General features: G+C 39.5%; 1 protein-coding gene across 8 annotated transcripts in view; it reads left to right on the forward strand.

Annotated features, from left to right (window-relative positions):
- The window catches only part of kctd15b (potassium channel tetramerization domain containing 15b), a 36,428-nt gene that overhangs the window by 11,750 nt on the left and 7,411 nt on the right, over positions 1-17,267 (forward strand). For all 8 annotated transcript variants that reach the window (XM_086070531.1, XM_086070530.1, XM_086070532.1 and 5 more), the window contains 3 exons: positions 63-238; positions 7,838-7,982; positions 13,768-14,073. In XM_086070531.1, the coding sequence (XP_085926657.1) occupies positions 63-238; positions 7,838-7,982; positions 13,768-14,073 (627 nt within the window). The remainder of the gene's footprint in view (positions 1-62; positions 239-7,837; positions 7,983-13,767; positions 14,074-17,267) is intronic.

Here is a 17,267-nt window from a genome sequence, read left to right on the forward strand (position 1 = left end):
TTATCTTCCCCCTCCTTCTCCTTCCTCCTCCTCCAATGGCTTTTTTGTACACTTGCTTCCAGGAGGGGCGAAGCATGTCGCGGCTCTCTCTGACCCGGTCCCCGGTCTCCCCACTGGCCACCCAGGGCATCCCTCTGCCGGCGCAGCTCACCAAAGCCAACGCGCCCGTGCACATCGACGTGGGCGGGCACATGTACACCAGCAGCCTGGCCACCCTCACCAAATACCCCGACTCAAGGTAAAGGAACTCTTGATTGTCTGTCTACACCTGTCCAATGATTCAACCTGTTGTGAGACATCATTGTCCAAAATACTTGTGGACGCCTTCAACTTTTCAACTTTTATCATGTTCATTGATGTTGGATGGCCAGAAATCATGTCATCATGTCTTTAATTTTGTAAGAGTGTGATTAAAAGGCAAAACAGTGAAAACGTTGATTCTTAAGCTCCTGCTGCCTCTAGCGTAGTGATGACGACACAGTTTTGGAGACTGTAATTCAGCGTCTTATCTGTAAAAAAAAGATGTTCTCGTGTGTTGTTATTTGGTGGAAAAAAAATTATGTGACCATCACAGTTTGTAAAAGAACCAGTATACTTCAATTCTGTTTTTACAAACAAAATAGTCAGTTCAGAGAGATGAAGTGACCGGCATTGTTTGGATCAGACCGTGTCACACTTGCCTAAAAGGAAATATAATGTTGTAATTTCTGTAGTGTATTAGGAAAAAAATAATGAATGGGACTTATGGAGTGTAAAGAGAACTGCACTTCATCAAACTGTGAATTGCTTCTAACATTTTTAGCCTCTCCAAATTTGCTAAATAAAATAACCACAATATTATGAAAACCTTTCAGTATGGTCCAATTCAGGTGTACACCATTATATCTGTAAAGGCAGGCTTTTAATACAACTTTTGCATCGGATTGTATTAGGTGTACCTAATGAAGTGTCCAATGAATATAAGCGTACATAGGCCTACAAAAGTGAGCTGACAAACTGCTTTCATGGTTTATTCTAAAGCTAAATCTGTGAGAAATATGATTCAGATTCCATACACATAAGAAATGACTCAAATACAAAAAGATACTTGAGGAAGTCACCCCTCACGTAGCTTTTCTTCATACAGTCTTCAATGTCAGCCGTCAAAGTCCCATGCGGGCCAAGGTAAACACACACGGGGCGGGTTGTTGGAAAATCTGCCAAATTGGCTACAGGAAACAATCCTCCTAATCCCCTGATAATAAAAGGCTTGATATGAGTATAGTCAGCTGACAGGAAATCCCCAGACAGCTCCTCATTTTTATATTAAAGGAAAAATAAAAGCTCATCTCAGACTCGGATTGATGATTGCTGTTGTCTTGTATTTGTGTTAACATAATAGGTTTTAGGATCTTAAGAATTTTTGATACATTTATTTCAGATGGCAAAACATGCTAATGAAAGCGTGTTTTTCAGTGCAGCTGAACGAACGAAAAAGGCTGCAAGCTAAATACCCTCAAATTCAAGTGCACAGACAGAGGCCTACTAATCGTTGTTGATAACTATAAATAGTAATTGTCTTGCGTTAGACAGATTTTGGAGGGATCACAGACATACTAATGTGCTAATTATGCCACTCTCGTGAACTGTACTTCATTCACTTTATTGAACAGTCGACCCACGCTAGTGGTGGGCGATAAGGAACAAGTTGGCCCGCCAATAGCAAAAATACGCGTATAGCCACTAAAATGCTTTGGGGAGAATTATTATTATTATTATTTTTTCAAAATCAAAAAAATCTTTCAAAAATGTTGATAAACATGTAAATCATGGTAAAAATGGTAAATAAATAACTAAATAATAAAATAATATTGGGGGGAAAAAATCTACAAAAACACTTATAGGCCATAGATCTAAAACATCAAGGAAAAAAAATCTTTCAAAATAAGTTTCAAAGTAATGTTGCAGCACACGTTTGTTTTGTGCACATCACAACCAAAACCGATTATTTTGAGTTTATGATTATGAGGCTCTTCTAGCAAAAGTGTACATTTACAACTTTACTACTGTAACGAGCGGAGTCAAAATACTTACAGGGTGTTCTCGGTTCACGATAATCCCTCTATGATTCCAAATTCCGTTTCTACATGACACTGCCACCCACTGGCCTGGCATGCTTACTACACTGTTTTCAGATTTGTTTTCTTTTCCCGGTGGTTTCAACAACTTTTGCCATTTGTGTATGAAACTTTTCCTCATTTTTCTAGGTCATCATTGTGTAAACAAACTCCTAAAGTCTTATACAGTGTTTGAATATGACAGTTGCTTTAGTCGGCAGTGCGAGATGTTACGAAGACGTTTTTGACGGCAAGCAAGCAAACTGAAAACACACATATAGAGTCACGTCAGAGCATTGTGATGGTTGCAGGAGCGAGGGCGCTTTGAGTGCTTTCTCTCTCTCTCTCTCTCTCTCTCTTTCGCACATGCTCCTCTGCTCGCTCGGCCCGTCTCTTTCTGTTTCTTTCTCACCCGGGATCACGCACACACACATACGCTCACTGTTGTCTCTCGCTTTTCCCAGCCTCCTCAGAGCACACTTGGCCTCGGGGCCCTACTTTCCGCCGGAGCCAGTGGAAGGAGGGCCCCCCTCCGCCCCCTCTCCCCCACCCTCTCTTGCCTCCCCCTTTGTGTGAATTAGGATAATGGCTGACAGCAGAAAGCAAAACAATTACACTGTGGCGGGATTCAGAGAACGCCACGCACGTCCGGTGGTGGTCCAGGGTCCAGAAAAGAGATGGTCAGGCAGTGGCGAGTACCTAAAAGAGCATGGTTAAGGAGTTTCAAGTTGATGGTGACTTTTAATAGATCGCTCGCTGAATAATGCAGCGTGCCAAGAGAAAGTTAGTCTAGTAACTAATGTGCGACTATCCGTCTTCCTCAGCGCCGGGCCATATTAAGGGACAGTGGCCATGAAACATTAATGGCGCACTCTGTGGAGCTCTCACTTCAACAGAAGCTGAGGAAATTAGGGGCAAATGGTCCACACAGACAACGGAGCTATTTGGATAGGAACACTTTTTTTTCCCCCTCTGCTCTGTTTTCTCTTCCATGTGCGATAGATTGGAAGTGGCAAATGCTCACAAATGGTCCACTGTCATGCCATCGAATGTGGAGGTTCAAGAAAACACTCTTTTTAGTAGATGTTAGTTGGATGACTTATTCTTTGTCATTGCATTGCGCGTATGTGTAGTCTTTGAAGATTTAAGGACCTTTTTAAAAGCGACACTGCAACAAGTGATGTTACTTTTAGGGATGTTTGATACCACTTTTTAGACCCATACCGGTGCGAGTATTCAACTATTGAGTAGTCGCTGATACAAATACCAAGTACCGATACCACCAGACCACTACTTTTGATATATCAAATTTCCCAAAAGAAAATGACAGATAATTTTTAAAAACAGACCTATATATCCCATTCAGCATTTATTGTTAAAATTGCATTCAATTAATGGAAAATTTATATTTTTTCCATTTGTTCATAAAATGCATTTTAACACAAATAATCAAATTAATTTAAAATGAATACATTCTTAATGGCCATCTGTCAGACACGCTCCTGATCGTAAAACGGCCACAAGCGAGTGGTTGAGTAATGATACTTTGTAATAAGGCCGCGTATCGGCCCAATACCGATACCTGGTTAGTTCGATGCTAGCTGAGTGAGCCTTCTTTTTCCACGTAACGATGTCTTCCTACACTGCTGGGCAAATTATTTGTTTGTAAACTCAAAATGTTGCTAACCCCGAACACTTTCAATATAGTAATCAAATACTATTTCAGTTTTTTGGCCCCCAAAATTATATTTGGTGTTACATAATTATTTGCACTCACACACTATTATTGCGATTAGCTGGCAACCAGTTCAGGGTGTACCCCGCATACTGCCCGAAGCCAGCTGGGATAGGCTCCAGCGACCCTTGTGAGGACAAGCGGTTAAGAAAATGGATGAATGGATGGACACTATTATTATTCTGCTTTGTAGTATTTTTTCGTCAATTAAAAAAAAAAGCTCCAGGTTTGTCCCCTGCTTATTGCAAGACTCCACGCTGCAAGGCCCAAATCTGATCTAAATAACAATGTGAATATGTGAACCCTTTAAAACGGTTGCTGGGAAAGTATCAGTAAGGAATAATTGGGCATTTTTCCCCTCCAGGTTTCACCCTCCAGTGCTGAGGTATATTTGACAGCCACTGTGATGCATATGAATACATAGGGATTAAATTTCAAGCATAATCGGAGGCTAAAGTGTATGTGCTTAATGCCACAATAACTTTTCTACATTGTAACAACAACAAAATCTCAAAGTAAATAACATCTTACATTTTAGAAGCGTTAGTACAAGTACTGCACACACACAACTCTGAATGTTAGCGTCCATGCTAGCGCTAACTTAGCAAGCAATGTGTTTTGGCTAGTCCGCCAGTAATAGTTGAGTTAGAGTAAATGATAGAAATAACAAATATTTTTGTTTTTATTATTTTTATGATTTTGCAACTAATATATATATATATATATATATATTTTTTTTTTGGCACACGCGTCTTCATCATTAGATTCTTAACCCTTCATCCCATACCGGGATTAATACACCCATTTTTAACACCTTTATTGATTTTTTTTTAACTAAAAGCGACCCCAGATTTGATGAGCAAACAATCGGCATGTCTTTTCTTACTACTCTTATAGTGTACTCCAGATACTTAAATTCCTCCCAGTTATCAAAATGCTTGTATTCCACATCAGCAATAAAGTTCATTGTGGACCATTGCATGCTTTTGACTTTGTGCACAATTTGAGGAAGGCACTTTAATGTCCCCTGTGCACAAATCAAAGACCATAAATGCATGTAGACGAGTTTGCCGTAAAGAAGAGCAGAAAGGATCCAACTGACTATTTTCATTGAGTTCAGTACTTTTAGTCCGTACAGTATACGTGCAGCAGACTACCTGTTAAACCTCACATCTAAATGAATGGAAAAGGACAAACATGAGAAGGCCGGCGGAGAGAGCGAGTGAAAGAGTGAGTGAAGTGAGTGGAGGGAGGGAGGAGGCGGGTGGTGGTGGTGGTGGTGGTGGTGGGGGGCAAAGAAAAAGAAAAACAGGCAGCATTTTAATTGCTTTTTAAAAAAGTGGAGATGAAAAACAGAGTTAGCCCGCAGGCGTATGGTGAAATTCTAGCTGGAAGAATTGCAAGACCATATGAGAAAGGAACACCCCGGGCCAAACAGGGAGATGAGTATTGGTTTTTTATAAAGCATTTTGCATCGATTTCCAGAGAGAAAAGCGAGCGAGGGAGACGGGAGGATGGAGATGGAAGAGAGAAAGAAAGGAGGGAGAAAAAGAGACATCTTTTCTTCCTCGCACAGTCAAAGAGGAGAAAGGGAATTGTTGGGGTCAGCTGACACTTGACGCGTTTGAAAAAGTTGTGGTTTAAATCAAAAGAGCTTATAAGTGATGTTTTGTTTCAAGACCTTTCATTTGCTTTGTTCCCGCTCCTTGTAATAGAATTGGATGTCTTCACGCTGACGCGAGGGTCAACTTATTGCGCAATTATCTTTTGTCACCCAATGCAGCAAGCCAAGCTGCGATAAAAGAAAAAAAAATGAAGAAAATGACGGCGCACAAAGTCTCGCTAACAGTTTCGCACCTAAAATGATGGAAACTGCCAATTGTCTTGCCAGTGTGCGCGAGCAGTCCCTCTATTGTGCTAAAATAAAGCACATTTAGCGTGGCAATAACAAGATGGAGCATTAGGAAAAACAGCAGCCCCAAGCCCAACATGAGGAGTGGTTTTAATTATTGGGGGAAAGAGCATTGTTAAATAGTCAGAAAAATTCAGCGGAGTGGCACTCCGTAGGGTACACCTTCATACTGTATGCCTGAATTGTGTCGTTACGATTCATTCAAAATATGCCATTACATTGAAATATCAACACGTAAAAAAATTATGTAAGCATTCATAAAAAATATTTTCCATTCTGCACACATTTCTACATGGGGGGAGATCTTTTCCAGGGTGAAACTGCCACCATCCTAAAACCTTGTTGCATGTTTTTTTTGGGGTGCTCTTGATTTACGACGTTCCTAACATTCACTCCTTTGCTCCCAAAAACGTATAAATGCGTTCTATTTTAAATATTACCAGTGTCCCAAAAACGTATTGTTGCGTTGTTGGTTTTTTATGCTAGAGCATACAGAAGGCCTGGCAGCACAGTATAAGAGATCAACCAGAGCTATGTTGCAAAAAGCTGTTTTCCTCACAGTTCTATACAGATTTGTGAATGATGATGAAACTTAGTTATATTCTAATGCTAATTGCTGCAAAACGGAAACAGATACAAATATACTTCTTCTTTTTTCCTGATGAAAGAAGAGACTCTATTTTTTCCTTTAGTAGGTTCCGCGTTTTTATAGCAATAGAACACAATATTCTGTGGGCCTTGCAAAATCCGTCAAAATCCAGAAAGCAGCCGGGAGCGAAGGGGGTTGCTTCAGTGAAAATGGCTGGGAGTGAATAAGTTAAGGAATAAGTGAGGAACTTATCGTATTGCTTCACGTTGTTTAATTGCTTTACAAATACAGCTTAGAAATATTTTTCATACAAATATGGACTGTAACTAATTATGACTTTCTTTACTACTACTACTACTGTTTGACTACAAATTCAAATTAGGACCACATGCACAGGCTGATTCCAACTAACGAAAATCCGCAAATACTGGACTCTCATTAAATCTTCAAAGAATACAACAACAGATTGACAACGTCTTAGGTAACTGCTTTTAATATGTAAAAAGTAAGATGACACCTGTGCTGAGGAAGACATCACCTGTACTTCCTTAGCAAAGGTGATGTCATCATCAGTCGCCAGCAAGTGGAAGAAATTGTTTTTAAAGGTCTGAATTGTACATAAAAAATAATTAAGTTATCAAATTAATTCTGGACAAAATATTAACTTTTTACTGCTGAAAATGGCTCAATGTGCCAAGTATCCCTTTTAATACAGAAAAACAAACGCATAATGTGAAAATGATACAAATCTTTTTAAAAAGTTCCACAATTGTGCCAGTGTATTTACAACAACTAAATCCATTGTCAAAGAATTTAATCAACGTTACATAGTATAATGTTAAATCATGACCTAAATTGTCGACATTCTTAACAGTGTTGCAAGTATAAGAAGTGCACCGGTTAAATCTTAACTTTAATGACAGATAACAATTCTCTTGTCACGCAAGTATGAATAGAGGTTAATGGAGAAAACCCAGGCAAGTATGGAGAAGGCTCAAGCCAAGATTTAAACGCAGGATCTTTTGCCTCGCAGCTCGGCACTGTGTAAGATCAACAAAAGCAGCGCAGCTCGACTTTGATAGCATGTGATGAATTTGACAGTTTATATGTCGCGTAGTATACCGAATACATCGCACGTTCATTTAGTATGCGACTCTTGTCCACTCCTCGCTTCAGTTTCATTTGCGGCTGTGTAACAGGTGGAATGAACGCGACGAAATGCCACATTCACGCCATTAATTTTTGTAAGTACATGCGGCGAGTGTGCAATCTGTCCACAGTGGGACACTTCAAACGAGTCTGCAGCGGAGGAACGCTGCCTTGAGCTCCTTGTTTCAAACGGCCATGTAAAAGGAAAAAAAAAGAAGGGAAAAAAGGCATTTCAGGCTAGCAGCTAATAAAATTGAAAAATAAATGGAGGGTAATTGTTTCATGCATTCGACTGGAGTTAGTCTCATTTCATTAAGTGTGTGTTTTGTGTGTGTGCCGCTCATGTCAATTTGCAGAATTAGCCGCCTGTTCAACGGCACCGAGCCCATCGTGCTGGACAGCTTGAAGCAGCACTACTTCATAGATCGCGACGGCGAGATCTTCCGCTACATTCTCAGCTTCCTCAGGACCAGCAAGTTGCTGCTTCCCGAAGACTTTAAGGCAAGTTGTCGCCACACCCAGAACATGAAAAGCACATTTGTATTCATTGTACATACAACTCGTTTCATTTCTATCCAAATACTTTGTAACACCCTACAACAACATGTGGAATGCATCTGGAAAGTATTCGCAGCCCTATTTCAAAATGGAATAAATTCTCCCCCTCAAATTACAACATGAAAAAAATGTTTTTGAATTATTTGCAAATGTACTAAAAATGTTCGTGCCAAGTTAGCAGCCAGCATGACTGTACAACAACAACAACAACAACAACTGTGTGATTTATTTTGGATGGCGAACCATTCTTAAAAACACACTTAAGGGGTGAGTCATCTGCCATTTCATAATTAAAACAGTATATAGGCAACAAACAAATTTGGTCTGTGAACATGCTAAAAAACAGAAAAACACATCTGCATTCAATTAAAAATATAAAACAAAAAAATAACCAAAACGTAGATCTCCACAGGCTGATGATGTAAATTGACATCTATGAAATGGGTTCTTAGAGACCCAATCGTACGTGTCCATTTTACTGTACATTTCTGAGTTTAACAGTGTCATTTGATGCTACATGTATAGCATATTAGCCACTAGCTTAGCTGCATTTTTTTGGTGCCATTTGTTACTTGAAGCCAGTTTGGCTAACTTGTCCAATTCTTTATTGTATCTGCTACACACTCTAGACATTTCTGCCAGGTGCCTTATAAAGTTTTAAAAGAATATATTATTATTAGTAGTAGTATTTTAATGACAGTTAACCAGTAAGATGTAATGCTGTAGGACTGCTCGGTTATTAAAAAATATATTAATCATGATTATTTCGGTAATAATTGAAATCACGATTATTCAAACGATCTTATATTTTTGGGTCCAAAACAGAACATGTTTAAACAATAAACGTAAAAAAACCCGAAATTATTATTAAAAAAAAAAGTTTCAAATAAAATTCTTTGAAACAACTAATAATGAAAGTTCCGTTTGGACCAATTTTTATTTATTTTTGTTTTTTATAAAATTTGTTTAAAAAAGAAAGTATGGTTTCCTTGTATAAACAAACATCGTGCATTGGAGTTTACTTGCTCTGTACACTTATACATTTCCTTAGAACTGTTGTAATATTTAAATCATTTCAATTAATAATCTTTTTTTTACGATTATGGCAATCTTGCAATCATGGAGTGTGTTAATTAAAATTGTAATTGTATTTCGATTAACAGCCCTATCATACTGGTTAGTTTAGAACTCTAACACAGTATATTATAGATTTCCATTTTTGAAGCAAGTTGCCAGCTCGTTTCTGAAAACTACTTTTTCCATGATACTATCTGCTGTCAAGAAAAATCCTTTGTTTACTAATGAGTTTTTGCACTTGAAAAGACAAATAATACATAAAGCTTAATCCACTGGTAAAACAAATCTGATTTAAATTAAATTGACGGCAACTTTAGCCAGTTAGCCAAAATATGTATGAATCAACATTGCCATTCAAGGCTCTGTTACAATGTTTATTTCATCCAAGGCTGCTTCCTGTTGAAGGATTATTGCGCGATATTGTTTATTCTCCTCATCACTGTAATCCACCTTAACTGAAATGACCTTTCCACACGGGCTCCTTGTTCATCATTCTCTCCAAGGGAACGTGGCGAGACCGAGCCACTCGTAGCCGGGGGCCAGTTCTTGGGGTGGGTGGGGGGTGGGGGCCTCACAGAGAGTCTGAACCAGATCCAAGCCTCAAAGAACAGAACACGACATGAAAGCCCCACATACTTTGGCAAATGACGGTCTGACTCAGTACCGATTAGTTTTCCGCCTTCTTTATTCATGCTTTGCCTCGCCTTCTGTGAAATCTTGACAGTCCAATCAGGCAGCCGCGCTGGAGGAGAATGTGTCCGACTTCATTGTTTCGACTCATTACAATCCCCTCGCATAAGCCTGTGTTGATCTGCATACCTTTCAATTTGCGTGAAGCTCGAGAAAGGGGTGGGGGAGGAGGGAGGGGGGGGGGATGCAAATAGTGCAAGGCAGAATTGAGCATGTCCTTATCTGAACACAATCAGGCTTGCCGTCGCCCGAGGCCTGGGTCTGTTCTGCTGCTGGCAGCCGCAGCCTTGTGTGTTTTGTTAAATCAATGTGAAAGTCTGAGCAGAATAGCAAAAAGAAAGATTTCGGCTGACATCGCTGGAACAAAAAATATTCACTATTAATAACCACCCTCGTTATTCAACGCACAATTAATCACACAAGAGTAAGCAACGCTCAGTCGCACTGAAGGTGTGCTTATGAACCGTTAAGTTTGTGCTATGAATCAATGGTACTTAGTCTATTCCGGGCCGGGACACGATTCCATTATTCGTACTTTTACTGTGTGAAAGTCTAATAACGTGAGGTACCCATATTTATTTTTCACATTCTAAGTGCTTCTTTTTTTTTTTTCCCGTGAGAGAGAGTAGGTGTTGAAAGACTAAATGTTTTTTATAGTCGATGTGATGAACGTTGAATTGAAGTTGATTCATTGATTGCATCGTTTCTCAGCACAGTACAGCGGTCGGTCCACAACCTTTTCTTTTACTGCCACAGACCGGTTTAACGTAACGACATATTTTGATGGACAGGCACAAAAACAAATAAGAACAAAACAATATTATACTGAATGTAGTTGTTGTAATCAGTGGGAGCCTGCGCACATTTGTCTATCAACAAAAGCTGTCTGGTCGTATTTTGCGTTCCATAGCAGATCATTTTGTAAGATGGGCCATCTTGTCCAGTATGGAGGACCAAAACTGCCCAAATATTTAGATGACTAAATAAATGACTAAAAGTGAAAATAAAAACGGATATTAAAAATATAATTAAAAAATTAAATACAAATATAAATGGGGGGGGGGTATATATATCCCTAAATAAAAGTAAATTTTTTAATTAAAAAACAGATACAAAAAATCGAAATAAATACACAAATAAATATATAAATATCATTAAATATCAATCAATAAATAATAATGCTCTGCTCTCACATTTATTTATTTCATGCTGCAGACACGATCGAAATGTTATTCAAATGGGGGGGTGGTCCTAAGCGTGTCTTGGGTTGGGCTCTGCCATTGCAAACTGCCTTTCAATGGTCGAGTGAGCGGGGACGGCGAACAAGGAAGTCTCGCGCCAGCTTGCATGGAGAGCTCCAGCAATGGACGACTATCTTGGAGTGGTGACAAAGATGTAGCTTCACTTTGCGCCAGTGCTGTCGTTTGTATTACTGCTATGAACTAGCGGCAATATTAGCCAACGCTTGCGTGGCTAACCGCTCCTTATCCACTAGCAGCTTATTTTTATAATTATTTGGTAAAGTCCAATGCTAATAGTCAGTCAGTGGCAACAGAGCATGCTATGCTAACGTGATTATCCTCAAGTATGTCAAATTGGTACTGGGTAGCTAATACAGTCATTTGTGGAGTGTTTTGTTGTTGTTGTTGTGCTATACAGTACTTTACCGTGCAACATATTATTGCTCCAAAAAATTGCTTCAACTAACAGGGACTTTTATGTAATTAGAATTTTCAGTTATCAACTTGAGTGGAAAAAATGGTTACATTCGGTTCGCTATTTTACTATACATGTGTCAAAATGACAACGACGACTTATGATGTTCAACGCCACTTGTGTGTCTCATTATTTTTTCCGAGGCCACTCTGTCTGTCTTCCTGCTAGAGACTATTTTTATCATCTTCCTCTTTTTCCACCCTGTGAGATGTCGCCTTGCCGGCGGCCGATCAGTCCGGCCATTATTCTGAAGCTCAAAAAGGGCTGTCTGTCCGGACCCAGCTTTTTTTCGGGAATGGAGTTGTCTGGCAGAGCTGGCGGCGGCCGCGACCAAGCCGTTGCCGGGCGCCGTCTTTTTCTCCTCATCCTCACGTCGGCGCTACAGATGACTCTGTTGTCTTGTGCTGGAATGGGGATGACTAAAGTGCCTCGCAGACAGAAGCCCCGTTAAAAACACATCCATCCACTGGCTTCAGAGCTGGGACAGATGAGGCACTTTGAAACGCAGAGCTGCCTAAAGGGGAAGCGTCTTAGTGCATGTTTTTGTCAGTTGCAGGAAGACAACCAGAATTAAAACCATTTGGGAGGTTTCGATTGGTTTGGGATTTCTGTGACATTTGCAAATCACACCAGTTAACGACCTTCAGAACCAAAACAAAGAAAAGTATATTTACAACATTTAAACATATTAACAGAAGACATTTTAAACATTTAAAAGTATGGAAAGAAATAAAAGTAGGTTTTCAAAAAGACTAAAAGGCCGTGCTTTGAAGTTGATTTCAAAATGTTTAAAAGAAACTTAAAAAAATAATAATAATTTTACCTGGATTTAAAAGCATTTACACTCAATGGTTGATTTCACTTCTGTTGTGAGGTTATTTCATTTGTGTCATTTTGTCTGTGTGTGTGTGTTTGTTTTTCTTTCTAGAAAAAAAGTCTAAATAAAGAGGAATAAACAATAAACATGGCCTTAGGGACATTAATTTTTAACTTATGTTTTCAATTAAGATTTTTTTTCTTAGAGAAAGGGCGGGATAGTTTTTTTTTTGTTAGACATTTTTCGGGGGGGAAAGGGTTGTAAAATTGCAATAATACATTTATTATTGTTATTTATTATTTTTTAATTTGTAATATTAAAATAAAGTTGTATTTTTCTGCATAAAGTTTTGATGAGTAAAAGCTGTTGCCACAATTGGAATTCAAATCCAACAGAATTTTACTTTTTTCTAAAAACAACAAAATAAATTTAACCACAATAGTGATTTTTTTATATTAGCATCTGCCCATTTCACTCTACTATTCCAAATGACAAAATGTCAAACATCATTTTTCCATCCGCACTTGTCATTAAAATTCCAACATTAGGCACTAAAAAACAGTAAGGAAAATATTGGGAACAACATCGACCCATCCACAAATTCAACATATCAAGACATACTATAAAAAGATTGCTTGCCATTGTTGTTTAGTTGCCATTAACAAACCAGCTTCCTCACTTAGCTTGATTAGCTAGCAGCTAAGCAACAAAAAAGTCCATTATTAGTTGACTTAAAAAAAGAGTGAATGAAGCTGTCAGTCTTAGTCCCCGCTAATCCAAACACATATGTATTCATTACTAATTGTCTAGCAGCAGGATTTAGGTATAACCTAATTAAAATCTGCTTGTAATAGGATCTTCTTAACCTCATTAACATACGTTGGGCATGCATTAAAATGTCCCGTCCGTCTGAGGCTTGCCCTCACGTTCGCTTGTGCACACATCGCCTCCTCCACACCTTCCATCTGCTTTCGACGCAGAAAACCTTAACGCATCCCTTCTCTTCTCGCTGAATGATGGCGCCATCTGCTCTTGTGGGAAATTAGAGGCAAATGCGCAGGGGCAAAGCGCCCCCAGCTAGCGCTGCCCGCCGGGGGAATAGAGGACGGCAATCTGCTGCAAAACTTGTCTGCATGCGTGATGGCCTTGATGGACTTTGGAACATGCTAAGGGCTAACGCGGTGATGCTAAGCATGAGAGCTGACACCTGCTTAATGCTCGTTTGTTTGGACATTTTGGCCTATATATTATTTTATTATTTTTCGTAGACTGAAGTGAACAAGCATTGAATGGAGATTCCTGTTTTTTTGTTTTTTTTAATTCCACCATTCAGGGGCAGTCTGGAACTCTGGTCTTCTCCTCTGACATTACCGTTGTGCAGGTGTACCTAATGAAGGGGCCTGACTTCTTGTTCTCCCACCACGACAGGACTTCCAGCTGCTGTACGAGGAGGCGCGCTACTACCAGCTGATGCCCATGATCAAGGAGCTGGAGCGCTGGAAGCAGGAGCGCGAGCAGCGGCGCATGTCGCAGCCCTGCGACTGCCTCGTGGTGCGCGTGGCGCCCGACCTCGGCGAGCGGATCGCCCTGAGCGGCGAGAAGGTCCTCATCGAGGAGATCTTCCCCGAGACGGGAGACGTTATGTGCAACTCGGTCAACGCCGGCTGGAACCAGGACCCCACCCACGTCATCCGATTCCCCCTCAACGGCTACTGCAGGCTCAACTCCGTGCAGGTAACGCAAGTTTCCCGCAGTAATGCATTCATTTGGGCCAAAATCTTTGCCCAAAAACGTTGCATCATCGAAGTGACCAAGCCATTTTCAACACTTTAGATTGGTCAATAATTCGTAAAAATGACACTCCACTCACCAAAAGTATAGATCTTGGGAAAAAAATATGAACATTTCCAAATTGTGACAATATATATTTACAGTATTATTTTTTGCAATCGTTATACTAGTTGAAGTTTTCAACTGATCTTTGACTTGAGACTGGATGGATGGATTCTCACTTTTAAGGGTGAGGGTTTGAAGTGAAAGCAAGACCCCAATTGATTAGCTTGTAATCAATATGTACCGTAGCTGAGTTCTAAGTCTCAAAGCTGTCATTTTTGTCATTGACTATTCAAAATTATATGAAGTGGGTGTTCATCTTACACATTTAAACACATATGTAGAGAGAGCGAGAGAGAGATAGAAGTGGGATTTCCATCCATCCATTTTTATTAGAATTTTCAAGAAATGCGAAAATAAAACTGAATAGAAATGCTAGAAATTCGAAAAAATGGGTCAAAATTTGCAAAAGAGTTTTTCCACTTCGAGGGGGTGGATTTTGAAGCGTATCGAAAAAAGGAAAATGCGAATTTTGGCTATGGAAACAGGTTTTGCAAATAAACGCTGACAAGACCGAATACACGTCGCACATTTTGACCGGATATTACGTCACACGTACGTTTTTAGTCACAAAGCAATGGCGGATGATAAAGTAAGGTATGTTTGGGAGACGACAAAACAGAAATCTTTTTGGAGTTAAATAAAGAAACGAATATTCTTCTTCTTCTTCTTTTAAATTACTGGTGGTGGATCCCATCTCTATGGTATATACCGCCACCTACAGCGGCGGAGTCCCCTTAGACACGGGCATAAATCGCATATCCGTTTTGTCCATTTTCAGTAAATTTGCTTAATTCAATCAAAACAGCTGGATGGAAACCTGACTAGAGCGAGAGCGAGAGCAATGGATAACACAAAAATACAAAGGGTACTACAATGTTTACAGTACCAAATTCCGAAAACTAACAACCTTTTTATTTCACAATATACAGCAATAATCATTCCCAAAGATGAACCTACTGCTGTCATAACTTTCTGTGGGTTTAAAAAGCAGGATTACAATGAATAACATTTAATAATTTTCAACAAAAACGATGCTGTGCTGAAGTACAGTTCAGTACTTCCTGTTTCTGTTCTACTTCTTTCAATCACAAACTGATAAGTAAGTCACCATCTAGTGGTTGAAAGTGGAATTATAGTGCACCCAGTGTAGAGGAATGGTAGCCCAAAGTTATTTAACACTACAAAAGAATTCCGCGAAATAGTGGGACTTATACACAAAAATCCCAAGAATACGAGACAATTTTGCCCGGCCACAGTCCCGAAATCCATTTCCATGTACTCACAGTAGCATATTTGGTGGGGTGGCGGGTTATTTTTCCAGTTGTGTTGCCCGCAGAGCAAAATATCAGCCTCACACCACGGGCTGCATGCAACACACTCCATTGCTCACACATACACACACACAAGGCTCCTTTCGCCGCCTCCAGCACCCAAAGAGAGCCTCTCCCAGGCAACACTCTGACACCTACACCTCCCTCCCCACCTCCCCCCCTACACCACCTCCAGGGAAGGAGAGCGGAACGAGCGGGACAAAGCACGCGTGGACTGCGGCCATGTTTCCTGCGAAAAAACAGGGGAAAAAGAACGCGGAAAAGGGCTGGAGGAGGGGGGGGGGGTTCGGTTGGTGCAGGGGAGGAATGATATGCATAATTTACACTTTACTCCTTTTTAAGACAGAGCTCCTTTTTTAAAATAAAAAAAAAGGCTCCAATATAACAACGCCCAAGGCCATTGAAATACACGTATTGCATTTTTTAATTCCATACTTACAATTTCTCAAACAGCCTCAACCGGTTTATACTTCTTTTATAGATTTTTAAATGACTTGCAATATAATTAATTGGCGGCATCAACTAACACAACATTTCCCCACTCTGTTTACCAGCCAGCATGATTACAGGACGGCGGCGGCGCATCGCAATAGGACGCTTTGAAAGGAGCTCGCTCGAGCTTTTTAGATGAGGCGAGCGTGGGTAAAATTTCCCGCTAAAAGCCGCTAATGCTGAGAGGACCGTTTGATCCAAGAAGTTGGATTGCATTTACCACTCTCAATACCTGTATCAGGAGCTGGGGGTTTGCCTATTGCTTTCTTTTTCTTCTTCTTCTATTTTTTTAGTTTTGTGATAAAAAATAAATAAATAAATAACCCCTGCCTCCCCAAAAAACCCAACCCAAATATTTGTATATTTTATTTAATATTTAAACCAAAGGTTGTGAATTTTAGTTTGCTTTTTAAAAATGTTGGTGGTTTCTTGCTAAAAAAATAAAATAAATAAAAATCTGCATATTTACATAATTATTTTTTTGGTATTTCATATACAGTATATGTATGGACCAAAATTCTTTAAACAGGAATTATTATTATTTTTTTAATTTGTAATATTCGTTTCCCTGCGCAAGATGCTTGTGAATATTCTCGTGTAGGTCATTTCAATCTTAAGATATTGATTCAATATCAATTCTTGCATGAACTCAAGCGGCTAATGTCCTGAGAATAATTTAAGATAGAGCTCCAATAAAATTTTCACTACGGTCCACAGATCGATATCGTCATTACCCCACCCCCCCACCCCTCCTCACAATAATTGGAAACAAATCTCTTTCCTTGTAATGGGTGAAATTGTGAAATTTGCATTGTGCATGCCTGATTAACACTTTCATGCAAATTTCATGCAAATTGGTTTCAAATTTGTCAATCCTAAAATTGAAGAAAAAAAATACTGTGTGTTTTTGAAATCTAAAAACAAAATTTGTATTTGTGTTGTATTTTTTTATTATAATTATTTTAGTTTTTTACATTTAACGGTAACATTTTAAATTACATTCAGTTGTTTTTGCTCCTCTTGCTTTTGTTTCTCCGCTTTATTGTGAGGTGTTCCATTTCCTGATGTTAGCAAATATGCATACAGTAGACCCAAGTCACGACTTTGGCCTCAAGGAGTCAAAGAAACACGGTACGTTTCAGTGTAAGCGGAGATCTTTCCAAACAAGTCCGCCGCCGCCGCCGCCATTGTTCCCGCCGGCTACAAGAA

The sequence above is a fragment of the Leptonotus elevatus genome, chromosome 3 (assembly GCF_054856555.1).
Source record: "Leptonotus elevatus isolate MCC_2025b chromosome 3, RoL_Lele_1.0, whole genome shotgun sequence".
Classification (NCBI taxonomy): Eukaryota; Metazoa; Chordata; class Actinopteri; order Syngnathiformes; family Syngnathidae; genus Leptonotus; species Leptonotus elevatus.